Below are 18,476 nucleotides of genomic sequence, written 5' to 3'. Positions count from 1 at the left end.
TTCTCGCTCATGTCGTCAGACCGGCTTGTGCGAGCCCGAGGTTGTTTCGATTTGTTGTCACACGATGTTCTGCCTTCATTAAACTGTCGCACCCACGAACACACTTTAGGCGCATCCATAACTCCATCTCCTTCAACTGTCGATGAATTTCAATTGGTTTCACACCACGCAAATTCAGAAAACGAATGATTGCATGCTGTTCAAGTAAGGAAAACGTCGCCATTTTAAGTATTTAAAACAGTTCTCATTCTCGCCGATGGCGGTAAAATTCCATCTGCCATACGGTGCTGCAATCTCTGGGACGTATTGACAATGAACGTGGCCTCATTTTAAAACAATGCGCATGTTTCTATCTCTTTCCAGTCCGGAGAAAAAAAATCGGAGGCCTTAGAACTTGAATGCACCTCGTAATTTGGTGTTAATACACGCATTTTTTATCATTGAGCCTGGTTTATGTTTTTATTTCAAACAACGTTTTGTCAACTGCACATTGTCCTGACAGGCTGTGTGAGCAGCATTGTGGCTATATTTGTTGTTTAGACTTGCCAGGCAATGAGCATAACCAGCATTATTGATTGTGTCACCCAATGGACATAACAGGAGAAGTTATCAAAATTTGTGAACATTGAAATCAATAACCCAGTAGGATACCAAAAAAAGTGTGACCTGTGTATCACACCAAAAACACTGGTAGTATTTTCTCCAAAATCCGTTGTGGTGTCTGTAGTCAGATAGCCATATTAGTGTTGGCCCAGTGACCTTAGCTCATCATAACTGCTGGTTGCCAATGGACCACTGCAGGCTACCCCTCCACTTCTTGCTCCCATGAGTGCACCAGATGATGTCCAGCAGCCACCAGAGGCCATACACGCCCAACCACAACCACAGGCACCTAGTTTCATGCTGTCACAGGCCAATACTGTTGCAGTGTGAGGTGACGAAGTTGTTTCTTCTTTTGCCTCTGTGTTCACTAACTGAGCAGCTGTGTAGAGAAAAAGAATCATATTTATATGTCTTGCATAGTAGTATGTAGTGTTATAAGATTTCTGATTGGTAGTGTTTTTCATCCAATATTTAACATACAGAATATATCCCAAACCTATTTCGGAGAACTTGCTGCTGTTTTTCGTAATGGCACAACATACAACATTTTTTGTGCTTGTGTATTGTAGCTGGTAATGCAAATCTCTCTTTTACTTCATTTATGTCTGTCTGTAGTTATCTTTCTACATTATCTTTTTTGTATCTGCAACAATCCATTGTTGATGCTGAGTTTTGAATGACATGTCGCTGTATGTGCAATGTCATGATGTTACATTCTTTCTTTCTCTCTGTTTCTTCCTTCATAGCATCCTATGATATAAATTCATTAAATGCCATTTAGTTCAAACATGCCTGTTTGTATATCCACTATTTTCACTTTTTGTTGCAGATAATTCTCCATATTTCATTTGCTTGTGTGCATGTTGTTTACAGCTTTTTTGTTTTTTTGTTGCAGAAGACAGCGGAGTGGAATGCCGTGCAGCTCTCCAAAGCCTTGGGCTCTTCTGGCCCGATTCGCAACATTCGATGCAGCTGCCTGCTAGCTGGCTGCTCTAGCGTGCCTCACCCCCCCACAGTTCACCTCACTGGAAGACCTTGCTCTCAGACACCAGTAAGTATGCACCCGCACTGTATCATGGGGCCACACATGTCGTGCAGAGTGTGGCTATGTGGCATGCTTGTCCCACTGTCACCTGCTCTCATTGAGGTGTTTTTAATGAAATTTGACATTACCAAACTAGAGCATGTGATATTATTCAAATACTCATAAACATTTTAATCGCATTTGTTAGGTATATTTTAAGTGACCGCAATTAGTGTTTGATGATGACTTGACTTGTTCCTTTTGTAAAAAGATAATGCATTTTTTAAAAAGTAATTACCTTAAGAATGACAGTTCAGTAGGAACACGTGGAGGCATGGAATACACACATAATTTTGCATATCACTCTATTTTTTAAAACGGGCAAACTATTCACTGTTTATATGTGGGACTGGAATCAGTGTGTTGTGGAGGAGTCATTGTATGTTTTCATTTTAGTTTCATTTGCAGCAGCAAATTATTAAGGCACTATATGGACAGTCTGCAAAAATGGATTTTCTGATGACATTAATGAATTTTCGGTATGCGGAAATCTTATTGAAGATAAGTGAACACACGTGAACAAGATCTTACAAGTACATCATATTTTCAACCACTTCAAATCGGAACCTTGCAGAGTTTTCTAACTTAAAATAATTTTACTTGTGACACACAATGGTTCACTTTCTAATGCTTTGGATGACGATTTAAATGCAAAGTAAATATACGAACTTCCACTTGTTTTACGAGACGACTTACTTGAGATGTTCGACCGACCTTCCTTGCTGGCTAACCTGCTGCTGCAAACTCTCTTTCACTTCTTCTCCGAAGTATGCTGCTAGGTACAGGAATCTCTTAAGACTCTTTCCACTTATAAAAATAAGTAGACATACGAAGTTTCATTTGCTTCAACTAACGACGTATATTTGAAATTCAGTCATTTTACAAATCCCACTCTTCACATAAATATATACTGTTTAGTAAGTCTCTTGTGTCTCCAAACATCAGAAACAAAATAATTTACATATAAGAGAAATGTGGCTTAAACACCCTGTCCATTCTCAATATGGATCAGAATACACGTCTTCCCTTCAACCAGGCTAAGACAAGAGTTCGTCACAAAAGTACCTTCTCAACTATTCTCATTATTATAACAATGGTCACTGACACAATTAGCACATAATAACATAGAAACTCCATCGGTCTTCTGAGCCCTTTCACTAAAACTTTGATGGATCGCCCGACAAGTACTTGTCATTGCTGTTTGACCGCCACATCTACATTCTTCCCGTAACTGAATTTCAAACCTGCACACACAAACATGTGATGCGCAGTAGGTGGGATTCTGTCATCCCACACTCACTTCTAAAATTTCGTGTGTTCGAGACAGTAGAAGGGGCTAAGTGGTTCTATAATTTATGCAGAAATTCTCGAAACACTACATATCTCCCCCGCCCCCCCTCAAATTGGACACGCGATACTTTATACACAATTGTTATGTAAATAATATCACTCTTAACATCATTTCATATCATAACAACAAACTTTTCTTATACGTGTTTATACATACATCTATCACTTCAACAACAATCTTTTTTTTTTTTTCTATAGAACTATCTTTAGCTGAGCATTTCTTTATTCTGTTCTTACTTTACTTTGAGATCCAGACATGAGCATTTATTCGTGGTTCAGCTTCCCTAGTATTTAGGAATTGTAAGGACTCTTTCCAAATTTTCAGTCGTAAACTTCAGGTGTTCATGAAACATGAGTAATCTACTTTCCGTTCTCTCTTTTTTTTTTATTTGTACTACTTTTTCTTAGTATATACTATTAGTACTGTTTTTTGTAGTTTGGAGGAACTCTGGGCAAAATGAAAGTGTTCTTTTTGACACTAGTAAACTTACATGAAACGTAACAATGCTAGTTGTGCCTAGAATTCAAAGTTTCCAGAATAATCCCTATAAAATTTGTGACTTTTGTCATGATACTAGCACTTTCTCCTAGGATCAGTACCTATACCTTACTTGTGGGTTGACCTTATGAGAGCACTTCCTCTTTCCATTCTGGTAGGTACGCCCCTTATAAAACATCCCTATTTTTTAGGCCACAGGTCGTCCCATCTCCACATAGGTACGCCTGCCCTTTATACTTAGTGAATGCTGGGTACGCCCCCCTTATCCTTTCTGAATAGGCCTCATGGTTCATTACCCTAGTATACATTCCTATGTATACTGTAATTAAGTATTCTCTGGAAAAAATAAAAATCTATTTTACACTTTACATTCACTTTTTACTGCTTCATTTACTCGCTAGAGTCTTCCTCTACTTCTCAACTTCTATACGCTTAGTAGATACTATGTCTATATATACTATTCAAGTCCCACCATCCTACAATTCGTCAGAGTGACATTTCCTAATGATCAGCATGACTAATGCCACCCCTGCTTTCTTTTTCTTTCTTTGCTCACATCTCTTCCTTGTCTATCTCCTACTCATTACTGCTTTATAGTTATCCTGCAACACATATGCTTTTGTCTCCCTCTTTGCACATGAGCACTTTGTCGCTGTTCTTTCTTTATGCACACCTCTTCGTGTGTGTGTGTGTGTGTGTGTGTGTGTAGAACCATCATAGTTCTTATACACATATGTGATGTGGAATCGTCATAAGAGTGTGTGTGTGTGTGTGTGTGTGTGTGTGTGTGTGTGTGTGTGTGTGTGTGTGTGTACACATTCTTTCCCCTACAATACCTGGTGACTCTCACATCATGACAGGCTATAGTCTGTAATTTTAATGTTTGTGTCTAAATGTATTTTTATGTGTATGCAGATATGTGTTGTGTAGTCTGATTCTTCGGACTTCTTATCTAAAGATAAGATGTAGGTTATTAGAAACCAAGGAAACAAGGAAGGACTTCAGCTATAGAAGTTTGTGAATATGGAAAGAGGGAAAAAATAGATAAGTCCTCAAAGGAGAAGTAAGAAAGGGAAAAGAAAGATATGGTTGCTAAGATCTAAGAAGAGAAAGAAGATAGCCCCAAAGATGGAAAACCCTTCCCACCCCCATTCCCCAGGATCCCTACCCCTCAGGTACTTGAGTGAGACTCTGGAGGTGGTTTGGTGTTAAATCATCAACTACAGAACGGGCATTCCCACCTTCACCCTTGAGGTCCCCGAAGGAAATCTTAGCAACCCTATGGTAACAGCAAATGGTGAAGAATCAGGTACACTTGTTTGCGAGGGTTGTCTGAAAGGTGTGATGTGTGTTTTGTGTTAGCCATGATTTATTTGCTCTCGTAAACCATGCTTTTATTTACAATACCCACCCCATTCAAAACCTATATAAACCCTCCCATTTACATCACATCTCATAAAAGGTGTAAAATACTCTATACAAAATAGAAAATTTATACACTATGGTATCACAGTTGTTTAGTTATTCATCTCATATTATATTATCCATAAATATAATACTCTATTCATTTTATTTTATGTTTCGTATTCTGTGATTCTCCTAAGTTTTCTTTATTTTGTAGTTGTATCCAGTTTTCTAAGCACTATGATTATAGGATAGTTTAAGATGTCAGGAATAGAGGACAGAATAGTTTAAGATTTTAAAGGAATTCAGTCCAGGAAAACTATTTTGGAATAAACACTGAAAACAACTCGGGATCCGATGGTCATCACTCTGCCCCTTAACTCAGAATGTTAACATCCCTAGGTTATATGTACAACTTTGTCTTTTACATTGTACTTCCCTTCCTCTGACCCAGTTGTAGGATCTACTACAAATAACATCTTAGGATGGATTACCGTTTGTACTCGGTATGGTCCTTCATATTTCTGGAAAGATTTACGAGTCTCTTTCTTTAGCATCGAGCTTTGAAGATGTTGTTTTATAAGAAGCAGGTCATCAACTTGGTATTCAGGTTCCACAGCCTTTTCATTATGCTTATTCACTCTCTGTTGTGCTTTTTTGACAAAGTTCTTAGCACCTATTTCCTGATTCACTTCGTAATCAATGCTTGGTTGTTCAGGCCAATGAAAACATTCAATTAGAGGTTCTCCTATAAAAGGTTTACCTGTTGTTGTTGTTGTGGTCTTCAGTTCTGAGACTGGTTTGATGCAGCTCTCCATGCTACTCCATCCTGTGCAAGCTTCTTCATCTCCCAGTACCTACTGCAACCTACATCCTTCTGAATCTGCTTAGTGTATTCATCTCTTGGTCTCCCTCTACGATTTTTACCCTCCACATTGCCCTCCAATACTAAATTGGTGATCCCTTGATGCCTCAGAACATGTCCTACCAACCGATCCCTTCTTCTAGTCAAGTTGTGCCACAAACTTCTCTTCTCCCGAATCCTATTCAATACCTCCTTATTAGTTATGTGATCTACCCATCTAATCTTCAGCATTCTTCTGTAGCACCACATTTCGAAAGCTTCTATTCTCTTCTTATCCAAACTATTTATCGTCTGTGTTTCACTTCCATACATGGCTACACTCCATACAAATACTTTCAGAAATGACTTCCTGACACTTAAATCTATATTCGATGTTAACAAATTTCTCTTCTTCAGAAACGCTTTCCTTGCCATTGCCAGTCTACATTTTATATCCTCTCTACTTCGATCATCATCAGTTATTTTGATCCCCAAATAGCAAAACTCCTTCACTACTTTAAGTGTCTCATTTCCTAATCTAATTCCCTCAGAATCACCCAACTCAATTCGACTACATTCCATTATCTTCGTTTTGCTTTTGTTGATGTTCATCTTATATCCTCCTTTCAAGACACTATCCATTCCGTTCAACTGCTCTTCCAAGTCCTTTGCTGTCTCTGACAGAATTACAAAGTCATCAGCAAACCTCAAAGTTTTTATTACTTCTCCATGGAATTTAATACCTACTCCGAATTTTTCTTTTGTTTCCTTCACTGCTTGCTCAATATAAAAATTGAATAACACCGGGGATAGGCTGCAACCCTGTCTCACTCCCTTCCCAACCTCTGCTTCCCTTTCATTTCCGTCGACTCTTATAACTGCCATCTGGTTTTTGTACAAATTGTAAATAGCCTTTCACTCCCTTTATTGTACCCCTGCCACCCTTACAATTTGAAAGAGAGTATTCCAGTCAACATTGTCAAATGCTTTCTCTAAGTCTACAAATGCTAGAAACATAGGTTTGCCTTTCCTTAATCTAGCTTCTAAGATGAGTCGTAGCGTCAGTGTTGCGTCACGTGTTCCAATATTTCTACGGAATCCAAACTGATCCTCCCCGAGGTCGGCCTCTACCAGTTTTTCCATTCGTCTGTAAAGAATTTATGTTAGTATTTTGCAGCTGTGACTTATTAAACTGATAGTTTGGTAATTTTCACATCTGTCAACTCAACTCCTGCTTTCTTTGGGATTGGAATTATTATATTCTTCTTGAAGTCTGAGGGAATTTCGCCTGTCTCATACATCTTGCTCACCAGATGGTAGAGTTTTGTCAGGACTGGCTCTCCCAAGGCTGTCAGTAGTTCTAATGGAATGTTGTCTACTCCCGGGGCCTTGTTTCGACTTAGGTCTTTCATTGCTCTGTCAAACTCTTCACGCAGTATCATATCTCCTATTTCATCTTCATCTACCTCCTCTTCCATTTCCATAATATTGTCCTCAAGAACATCGCCCCTGTATAGACCCTCTATATACTCCTTCCACCTTCCTGCTTTCCCTTCTTTGCTTAGAACTGGGTTTCCATCTGAGCTCTTGATATTCCTGCAAGTGGTTCTCTTTTCTCCAAAGGTCTCTTTAATTTTCCTGTAGGCGGTATCTATCTTACCCCTAGTGAGATAAGCCTCTACATCCTTTACCTATAACTTCTAAAGGCATCAACCCAGTCGATAGATGTGGTAATTCATTTAGGATGAGTTCAAAGTCCTTAATTTTTGTTGCCCACACAGTATGTTTCTCATGACAGTAAGCACGACATAATTTTCTAATTTCCATCATTACTTGTTCACATGGATTTGATGATGGGTTATAATCGGATATTAACACCTGACAAATACCTTCCCATGCTAGGAATTCCCTAAAGTTGTTACTTACAAACTGTGGTCCATTATCTGTAAGAAACCGTTTTGGTTTACCTACTTGTAGGAAGTATTGTTGTAAACAGTGTATAACTGTTTGCATATTTAAAATAATAAAACTTATTCATATGGGCTATAAACTTTTTGATCCCAAAGTGTCCATATCCTGTAAGAACATACCATACAAGTGCATCTTCCATTACCTTCAGAATACATAAGTGGGAACGCTGTGATGTTACGCTGTCTCTCCAAAACAAGTTATGACCTTTAATATTCCATTTTCGTAATTGTTTAGGAGCTAAGGAGTTTTGGATACATATAGAAAATATTTCTGTGAATAGGAATCATGCTGGATATATTCTATTATTATTTGAGCCATTTCTTTTACTCTGATGTTCGGATATTATGCTGACATAAAATTAATGGAAAAAATAATGCCGGGCCCTTCCGTACGTTTCAATTTTTCCATTCCTATAGGTAGCCTAGGCAAAGCATCAGGTACAGTATTTTCGGAACATTTTACATATTGTATCCTAATATCATATTCCTAGGAAAAGCTTCCATCACATTAACCTACTGTGTAATAATCGACTACTCATGAGAAAGGGTAAAGCTTGATGATCTGTATAAACATGGATTTCAGATCCCCTTACTAATGTTTGAAATTTTTGAATACCCTTACAATTGCTAATAGTTCATTTTCAGTAGCTGTGTAATTTAATTCGTGATTATTTAGACTGTGGCTAGCAATAGCTATGGTTTAGTGTTCTACATTATTTGGATCCCACTTTCCTTGGGAAAGTTCAGCAGCAATACCGTAATCAGATGCATCTTTATTACGTTTTCAAATGCATCATTTGACCCTTCATCCCAAGTCCACAGTAGTCCCTTTCTTAATAAACATAAAATTCTCAGGTCATTTAGTTCTTTCCCTCGTATGTACCATCGATAATATCCGGCCATACCTATTAATTCTTTTAACTATCTTACATTTCTGGAGAGTGGACATTCTTTGATAGCCCTGGTGCGTTCAGGGTCCGATCTAGTTCCCTGTACCCCTATAATATGACCTAAGAACTTAAGTTCTTGGCGTGCAAAGTACAATTTAGATAGCTTTACCACAATACCTTTCTCTTTAAATTTTTTAAAGTCTTGCACAAAGTTAGACAAAATTCTTCCCAAGTAGCTGATATTATTAGGATATTGTCTACATATACTGTCAAATGCTTCAATAAGTCTCTCCCCAGTGCCTTATCTAACACATGTATAAAATGTAAATAAGTTATACACAACTGCAACCAGTCACTTTTTTGAATAATAATGCTTTATTCCATGAACCGGTTTTCGAACCTTTTCAGGTTCATCTTCAGATGGTTTCGGGAGGATCTGGGAAGTTACATAATTACTGGTAGTAGCATAATGCTGGGTGCTGGTTCTATGGCAGAAAGATGGGTCACACTTTAATGTATTGCCATGACTAAAGCTTATCTGTCGATATGGATGTAAATTTAGTTTTTACTTACTGCGACAGTATAGGCATCTTTTTCCAGATCTGTCTGCCTCCATTTTGATGTCTGGAACACTTTCACACAAACTATATTAGTTTACACTTTGACAGTGACACTTTTCCAGCATCCAGCATTCGCTTTACAACTGTTGCTTGTAACAAAGATCTTGACAGAAAGATATGGAATAAGCCTACTTTGTACAGAGATGTAATGTGTTGTTCTTTACATGTGTTAAAGTCGATATAAGGGCAAGTATTTTAATCAGAATGGCGATAACACGAGAGCACAAGATAAAATATGTCCGATTCGTCCTATTGTGAATTCTATCAATAGCCCAAGCTAAAAAATCACCAAAAAACTTAATGATATTATCCGCAAGGCATATGTATTTGAAAATAACTACTCCATTAAAAACAGTTATGAGCTCATCAATAGTAAAAAAGATATCCCCATCCCAGTCACAGCTAAATTTGCATCTCTTGACATAGTAAACCTATATACAAACATCCTTGTCAAGGAAACAATTAGTTTAATAAGGAATAACTTACTCAAACATGGGACAATGGGTAGAGCTGAAATATATGAACTCATAGAGATCCTGGAACTTATATTGTCACACAACTACTTCCTGTTCAACAACAAGTTTTATATTCAGGAAGATTGACTGGCAATGGGTAGTAGTCTTGCAGGCTTGCTAGCAGACATATATATCAATAACCTTGAAAATAACTTTTTCAGGTCCCAAACCCAACTAAAAGATAAGCTGCTTTATTACAAACTCTATGTTGATGACACACTCATTCTGTTCAATGGAGCAACAGAAGAAATAGATAATCTAGTCAAAGAACTTAATAAAATACACAATAAAATCCAATTCACAGTAGAACATGAAACACCAGAAGGCATTAACTATGTTACTCTAACAATCTCAAATAAAAATCAGAAGCATAAATTTCAAATTTTTAGAAAGCCAACAACCACCAATGTTACCATACACAAATCCTCTTGCCATCCAGACCAACATAAAAAAGCCTTCTTCAGAACAATGGTTAATCGCATGCTTAAAATCCCAATGGACACAAGTGAAAGACAAAAAGAAACAGAAATTATTAAATCAATTGCCTCCACCAATGGGTACAACCCTGCAATAACAGATAAACTAATCCATACAGCAAAACTAAATCAACCAACTGCTGAACAACCACCCACAAACAAGAAAACCACATTTGTTAGCCTGCCTTTCCTAGGGAAGATTTCTCACCAAATTGCCAACCTCTTCAAGACATACAACATAAAAATAAGATTCTTCACCAACAACAAAATACAAAATAAAATCATACACAGCACCAAAACCACTGTACAACAGTATCAGAAGTCGGGTGTGTACAAGCTCACTTGCAACTCATGTCCAAGCTTCTACATTGGACAAACTGGTAGAAGCTTCACAACAAGATTTAAAGAACACACAGATGCACTCCGTCTTAACAACCTGAACAAGTCCAGCTTTGCCTCACATCTTGCCCAACACAATCATTTGGCAAACAACATAGATCAGAATCTCCGAATACTACATTTTGCCAACAAAGGCACAATACTTGACCTTGAAGAAATTGAAATATTTATCTACACAAAAACAGCACCTGACTACCTACTCAATGATCAAACTGAACTGAGAAACAAATTTTTCCTTCAGAATTTTGAAGATCTACTAGTTCAAAACAAGTAACCACCCAACGAACCCTACAGCGGCTCCCCAACCCCCCATCCCCCCGCCCCCGCCCCTCCCCACTGACCCACCCCTTCCCTCTCCTTACATCCTAACCACACCGGTGTCAATGTAATATACTACCACAAAATAAGACCTGTACCATATCTCTACATGTTAAAGCCCTCCATTGGTAACCAGAAGCTGCCTTTACCAATATCCCAGATCACTCTAATGTTAGAATAAAAATAAGTCAACAGTTAAAGAATTTTTGTTCATGATTTTTTAAATATTAAATGTACAGCCATACAAACAGCTTTAGTCCATTACAATCACTATAACTATTATACATATACCTTTAGCTAAAATAAAGACAATCTGCTCTTGATAATACCCCAGATCATGTTAATGTAACAACAGAAATAAGCCAACAGTTCATCTGAAGATTTGTTATTAATTTAAATATACAGGTCCTAGTCATACAGACAGCTGCATCTCACTGCAGATATAATAACTCTGTATTATTGATTCCTTGGGATTCATGTTAATGCAAAGCATGATAATTGCTATTAATAAAAAATATAAAAAAAATTAAAAAAATAAAAAGAAAATAATATAACTGCCTGTAATATACAAGTAGAAATAAGATATCAGATCACCTGAAATTTGTTCTTGTAGTAATTTATTTATTTATTTTATCTTGTGCTCTCGTGTTATCGCCATTCTGATTAAAATACTTGCCCTTATATCGACTTTAACACGTGTAAAGAACAACACATTACATCTCTGTACAAAGTAGGCTTATTCCATATCTCTGTCAAGATCTTTGTTACAAGCAACGGTTGTAAAGCAAATGCTGGATGCTGGAAAAGTGTCACTGTCAAAGTGTAAACTAATATAGTTTGTGTGAAAGTGTTCCGGACATCAATATGGAGGCAGACAAATCTGGAAAAAGATGCCTATACTGTCGCAGTAAGTAAAAACTAAATTTACATCCATATCGACAGATAAGCTATAGTCATGGCGATACATTAAAGTGTGACCCACCTTTCTGCCATAGAACCAGCACCCAGCATTATGCTACTACCAGTAATGATGTAACTTCCCGGATCCTTCCGAAACCATCTGAAGATGAACCTGAAAAGGTTCAAAAACCGATTCATGGAATAAAGCATTACTATTCAAAAATGTGACTGGTTGCAGTTGTGTATAACTTATTTACATTCAATATACAGTCACGGTTCTAAAATATCCGTAATGGATAAGCATAACATGTATAAAAATCGGACACACAGATATTAAGTCCGAATGGTAGTGCATTGAAATAATATGATCTACAATCAATCAAAAATGCTGTATATTTTTTAGGTTCTGGATGTAACTTTATTTGTCAATATCCCACAGTCAAATCCATTGTGCTAAAAAATGTTGCCTTTTCAAATTTGGACAACAATTCATCAATATTAATCGGTCTGTCTCTTTCTGTCTCTATAGGTCTATTCAGTGTACAAGCGTCTAACACTAATCGTACTCCCCCTGTAGCTTTTCTCACCATGACCAGAGGATTATTCATTACGCTGGAACTTCATTCTATAATATTGTTATCAATCATTTTGTTGATTTCATGCCTAACTGCTTCTTTCAAACTTACTTGTATTGGATATGGTTTGTAAAAGCATGGGGTGTCATTTGATTTTCAGCTTACAGATGTAGTCGCTGATATTACCTGGACAATCGGAAAACACTACTTCATATCCCATTAGAATTTTATATAAATCTCGTCTCTGTTGTTCGGTTAGTATTAGGGATTCATTAACTTTGATGAAAGGAGAAAATACAAAAATGCAGTAAATGAAGCAGGCAAAAAGGAATACAAATGTCTCAAAAATGAAATCAACAGGAAGTGTAAAATGGCTAAGCAGGGATGGCTAGAGGACAAATGTAAGGAGGTAGAGGCTTATCTCACGAGGGGTAAGATAGATACTACCAGAGGAAAATTAAAGAGACCTCTGGAGAAAAGAGAACCACTTGCAGGACTATCAAGAGCTCAGATGGAAACCCAGTTCTAAGCAAAGAGAGGAAAGCAGAAAGGTGGAAGGAGTATATAGAAGGTGTATACAAGGGCGATGTACTTGAGGACAATATAATGGAAATGGAAGAGGATGCAGATGAAGATGAAATAGGAGATATGATACTGCGTGAAGAGTTTGACAGAGCACTGAAAGACCTGAGTCAAAACAAGACCCCCGGAATAGACAACATTCCATCAGAACTACTGACGGCCTTGGGAGAGCCAGTACTGACAAAACTCTACCATCTGGTGAGCAAGATGTATGAGACAGGTGAAAGTCCTTCAGACTTCAAGAAGAATATAATTATTCCAATCCCAAAGATAGCAGGTGTTGACAGATGTGGAAATTACCGAACTATCAGTTTAATAAGTCACAGCTGCAAAATACTAACGCGAATTCTTTAAAGACGAATGGAAAAACTGGTAGAAACAGATCTCGGGGAGGATCAGTTTGGATTCCGCAGAAATGTTGGAACATGTGAGGCAATACTGACACTACGACTTATCTTAGAAGAAAGATTAAGGAAAGGCAAACCTACGTTTCTAGCATTTGTAGACTTAGAGAAGGCTTTTGACAATGTTGACTGGAATACTCTCTTTCAAATTCTGAAGGTGGCAGGGGTAAAATACAGGGAGCAAAAGGCTATTTACAATTTGTATAGAAAGCAGATGGCAGTTATAAGAGTCAAGGGACATGAAAGGGAAGCAGTGGTTGGGAAGGGAGTGAGACAGGGTTGTAGCCTCTCCCCGATGCTATTCAATCTGTATATTGAGCAAGCAGTAAAGGAAACAAAAGAAAAGTTCGGAGTAGGCATTAAAATCCATGGAGAAGAAATAAAAACGATGAGGTTTGCCGATGACATTGTAATTCTGTCAGAGACAGCAAAGGACTTGGAAGAGCAGTTGAACGGAATGGACAGTGTCTTGAAACGAGGGTATAAGATAACATCAACAAAAGCAAAACAAGGATAATGGAATGTATTCGAATTAAGTCGGGTGATGCTGAGGGAATTAGATTAGGAAACGAGACACTTAAAGTAGTGAAGGAATTTTGCTATTTGGGGAGCAAAATAACTGATGATGGTCGAAGTAGAGAGGATATAAAATGTAGACTGGCAATGGGAAGGAAAGCGTTTCTGAAAAAGAGAAATTTGTTAACATCGAGTATTGATTTAAGTGTCAGTAAGTCGTTTCTGAAAGTAGTTGTATGGAGTGTAGCCATATATGGAATTGAAACATGGACGATAAATAGTTTAGACAAGAAGAGAATAGAAGCTTTTGAAATGTGGTGCTACAGAAGAATGCTGAAGATTAGATGGGTAGATCACATAACTAATGAGGAGGTATTGAATAGAATTGGGGAGAAGAGGAGTTTGTGGCACAACTTGACTAGAAGAAGGAATCGGTTGGTAGGACATGTTCTGAGGCATCAAGGGCTCACCAATTTAGTATTGGAGGGCAGCGTGGAGGGTAAAAATAGTAGAGGGAGACCAAGAGATGAATACACTAAGCAGATTCAGAAGGATGTAGGCTGCAGTAGGTACTGAGAGATGAAGAAGCTTGCACAGGATAGAGTAGCATGGAGAGCTGCATCAAACCAGTCTCAGGACTGAAGACCACAACAACAACAACAACAACTTTGTCTTGTATATCAGTTCGATGTACTTTTTGATCTACATTATCAATCTTTGGTGACAGTCGTGCTGTAGCTGTTAATCACAGACACTGACACTCCATTGTTTGTTTACCAATGTAGTTGTCTGTCACAAATGGTGTCCAACATCTACTATCCCCTTTACCAAAACAAAGAAGATTTTCATCAAAGTTTAAGATAACTTTAAACTCTAATAACCAATTTAAACCAAACAATACATTTCTATTACCATTTTCTACTATGAATAGTATATGATGAAATAATATACTTCGAATATGACAGTTCACTCGAGTTTCGTATTTTACAATTTTACTTCTTGTTCCTGTTATCCCGTTCAGTCACTGGCAATAATGGTAAGTGCTGTTTATTCTGTATCAAGTTAAAGAATACACTAGATATGTGTGATACCTCACTTCCTGACTCTATAAATATGTTAACCTCTGAAGTTTCCACTGTCCCTACTATTATAGGTTGTGGGTTATTAGTAACTAAGCTTGGTTCTTCAAGCAGTAACCATTCCTTTTTAGGTATTCTGTGTGTGAAATTAACAGACTTATAACAAACCAGGCCTCCTAGTGTATCTCCACGACCTGGACTCCGGCCCTGGATCCTGATCGAACCATGTTTTCCTCATTACTACTCATTACAGGTTGGTTACCAAGTCAAGATAGCACATTACCATTCTGTGTTCTATTGTTACTCAGTACAAATTCCTGAAAGTTACTGAACCTAAATTTGAAGGTGGATGCTTCTTTTGGTAATTGTCGTTACAATTTTTCTTATTGTATTGGTGCACCCTTGCTAGGTTAGCCTCATGTTTCTTGAAATTATTTCCACTATTTCTTTTATAATTCAAATTTTCCCCTTGGTGTAAAGTTTCATTATGGTCCTTATTTATAGCATCTAGTGAATCAACTAAAGATAACAACTCTTCTACTGTTTTCCAGCCGCTACACAAGATATCTTTTGTTGCATAGATGGGTAATCGTCTAATTGAAATTTGTACCAAGCCTCCTTCTTCCATTGGCTTATCTAAATACTGAGGTCACAAAAATGCTTTTGGCCAGTAAAGACTTCATCAAAATTAGATGGCAAACACTCACACACACACACACACACACACACACACACACACACACAACTCTCACACATGTGACTGCAGTCTCAGGCTTCTGAGACCACACTCTTTTTGTTGTGCCTATCTGCGATTCAGCATCTCCGCTATATGAGGAGTAGCAACTTTCCCTTTCACAATATTGTTACATTCAAGCCTGGATTTTCCATTGTTTCAAAATTTATTTGTGATTGCTGTTGTCAGTCCTGTTTAAAATTGTGGTAATATATTTTACTTCATTATTTCAGCACTGAAGCCAATCATTCGCTTTACATAGAAGGCATCTTGTAAACAACAATATAAATTTATTGTTGAGAGCAGTTGTTGAAGATTTGCCCATGCTTGATGTTAATGAGTCTATGAGCCATTACTAAATTCATCGGGATTTATTTCTTCCTAATAATATCCTGTTTTCCTTAATTTAAAAATTGATAGGCAGTTAGGAGGAAGCCGTGGAAGTTACTTGTATGAAGGAGAATAATGCTGCCCCTCTTGCCAAATGGAATTACCATTCTTCCTTGATTTGTTTCGTCTCTACACCCTTCTTGTGAACATGGCCAGAACTGCTCCTTGTTTCATCCAACCACATCCATCCAACCACATTGGATTGGAAGGAAGTGACAGAACAGAGAGGGGAGACTGCTGAGAAGAGGATGTTTGGGTGCAGGGATTAGTGGATATTGAGACCAGGAGAATTATGGGAACAAAAATGTATTGCAAGGGTAACTTACATCTACATGATTTAGAAAAGCTAGTGTTGCATTGCAAGGGTAACTTACATCTACATGGTTTGGAAAAGCTGGTGTTGGGGGAAAGGATCCAGATGGCATCGGCTGTGAAGCAGCCATTGAATATGGGTACATTGTGCTCAGCAGCATGTTCTACCACTGTATGGTCAACTCTGCTCTTTGCTACAGTTGGCAGTGACCATTTATTTGGATGGAAAATTGTTTTGTGGTGATGATCACATGAAATGCTGTGCAGAAATTGCAACAGAGCTGTGTAACCTCTCCCTCAGCAATTCCAACTAAACTGATCATGTTCATAAGGTTTTGGGTATTGAACCTTTAAGGGAACTGACTTACATCAAACCACAGCTGATAATGGAGAATAAACTGTAGCCTAGTTGTGCAAGTTGTGTCTGTAAGTATCTGTCACATTGTTAATCAGAAATGATGGCAATGTCTTCTGCAATAAAAGTTTGTGACTGTGTACATAGTTCATTCAACTTCCAACAATAGAAACACAGCTAACCATGTATCTCACTTTTTCACATTGATGAATGTGGCACATCCAAATCCATTCACTCTGAATAGGCCCATACTGTTCAGCCTTCATATGTTCATTAATTACACCCATTAATGTAATTATTAATAATCTTCCCCTTTAAATTTGTGTATTTCTGCCTCCCATGTCTTTCATCAGATGGGTGCTCAACTGACTCTATCCCAGTACTGACTTCACATACTCATTACAGCCTAGCATTGTTGGTTTGACAAGCCAATGCCGTATCTGCTGGAAAACATGTGAAATGGCCAAAAGTTCTGGATGCTAAGGCTCACCAACCAACGCATGTTGCTAGGCAGCTTGCTGGTAGTGATATTGGTAACGACGCCCTTACAGCTGGTATTCGACAGCTGCTTTCACAAGTGGTCCTGCCTATGATGGGACAGGGTTAGCCTGTAATGAGGCTGGAGTAGGTTGTGCTGTGTGGGTGAATCAGCAGGACATGCACATGGGCCTTCCACAAGGATGTGATGCATATGGCAAGGAGTCAAAAATGTGCATAGTGTAGATATGTAGCAGGATATTATGTAGGTTGGTTGGAGATTGCAATACCACTTTAAGAGGAGTGGGAAGGATTGTGGCTATGATGTACCTCATGTCCAGGCACAGTGATAGTATTTTTTTAAAACATTTCTCTTGAAGTGCAGTGTTTCTTTTATTACTTTAAAATGAACACAAACAGTCACAATTGCAAGAACCTTTTTTGAGGTTACCGGTTTTGGTCTGTTTTAGACCATCTTCAGACCTCATACCATGAGCAATTAGTGTTCACGGAGCCATAGCACTTGCTCCATTCACCACCATTGCCTACCATCATGGTATGAGATGGTCGAAAATGGATCAAAACCAGTAACTTAAAAGAGTAGTTTTTGCGGTTGTGACTGTTTATGTTCATTTTACAGTGATAGTTGAAGTACTGTTGTAGGACAAGGATCGGTTAGCTCTAATCTGTGATGATGTTGGGTGATGAGGGGATTGTTCCTTTGCAGCTGGTTCTTGGGGGTAGTGGGAGGATAAGGGATTATGAGGAAATGTGTTTGTGTACTAGGTCAGGCTGGGGCGGGGGGGGGGGGGGGGGGGTTAATGCCTGTCTCTGAAAGCCTTGAGAAGTTCAGCACTGCAGACATGCAGTATACATGTGGCCAGACTATATGGGTACAGTTTTTTGATGTTGTGGGTATGACAGCTCTGTGTGCTTGATATGGACAGAAGTATAGATGGACCTATCAGAGAGGTGGGAGATCAATACTCAGGAAGGTAGCACATTGGACTTAGGGGAACCAAGTGAAACAAATGGGAAAGGAGCTGTTAAGACTGGGGGGGAATGAGAGTAAGGTGGCCTGGGTCTGGCCCCAGCTCCTAAAGAGACACTCAATGAACATGAACCAGAATGCGATTTGGAGAGCCTAGGAAGGTTTCCTAGGGATATGCCATAAACAGATT

The 18,476-nt window shown here is 38.2% G+C and overlaps 1 protein-coding gene across 10 annotated transcripts in view; it reads left to right on the top strand.

Annotated features, from left to right (window-relative positions):
- The window catches only part of LOC126095226 (protein PTOV1 homolog), a 316,247-nt gene that overhangs the window by 257,964 nt on the left and 39,807 nt on the right, over positions 1-18,476 (top strand). For all 10 annotated transcript variants that reach the window (XR_007521937.1, XR_007521939.1, XR_007521940.1 and 7 more), the window contains one exon: positions 1,499-1,654. Coding sequence is in view for 1 of the 10 variants with exons in the window: in XM_049909968.1 (XP_049765925.1) it covers positions 1,499-1,654 (156 nt within the window). In the remaining 9 variants the exon portion in view is untranslated. The remainder of the gene's footprint in view (positions 1-1,498; positions 1,655-18,476) is intronic.

This window comes from Schistocerca cancellata, chromosome 8 (assembly GCF_023864275.1).
Source record: "Schistocerca cancellata isolate TAMUIC-IGC-003103 chromosome 8, iqSchCanc2.1, whole genome shotgun sequence".
NCBI classification, from domain to species: domain Eukaryota; kingdom Metazoa; phylum Arthropoda; class Insecta; order Orthoptera; family Acrididae; genus Schistocerca; species Schistocerca cancellata.
The sequence above is the reverse complement of the archived record's forward strand: the minus strand, read 5'-3'. Positions and strand labels throughout refer to the sequence as shown.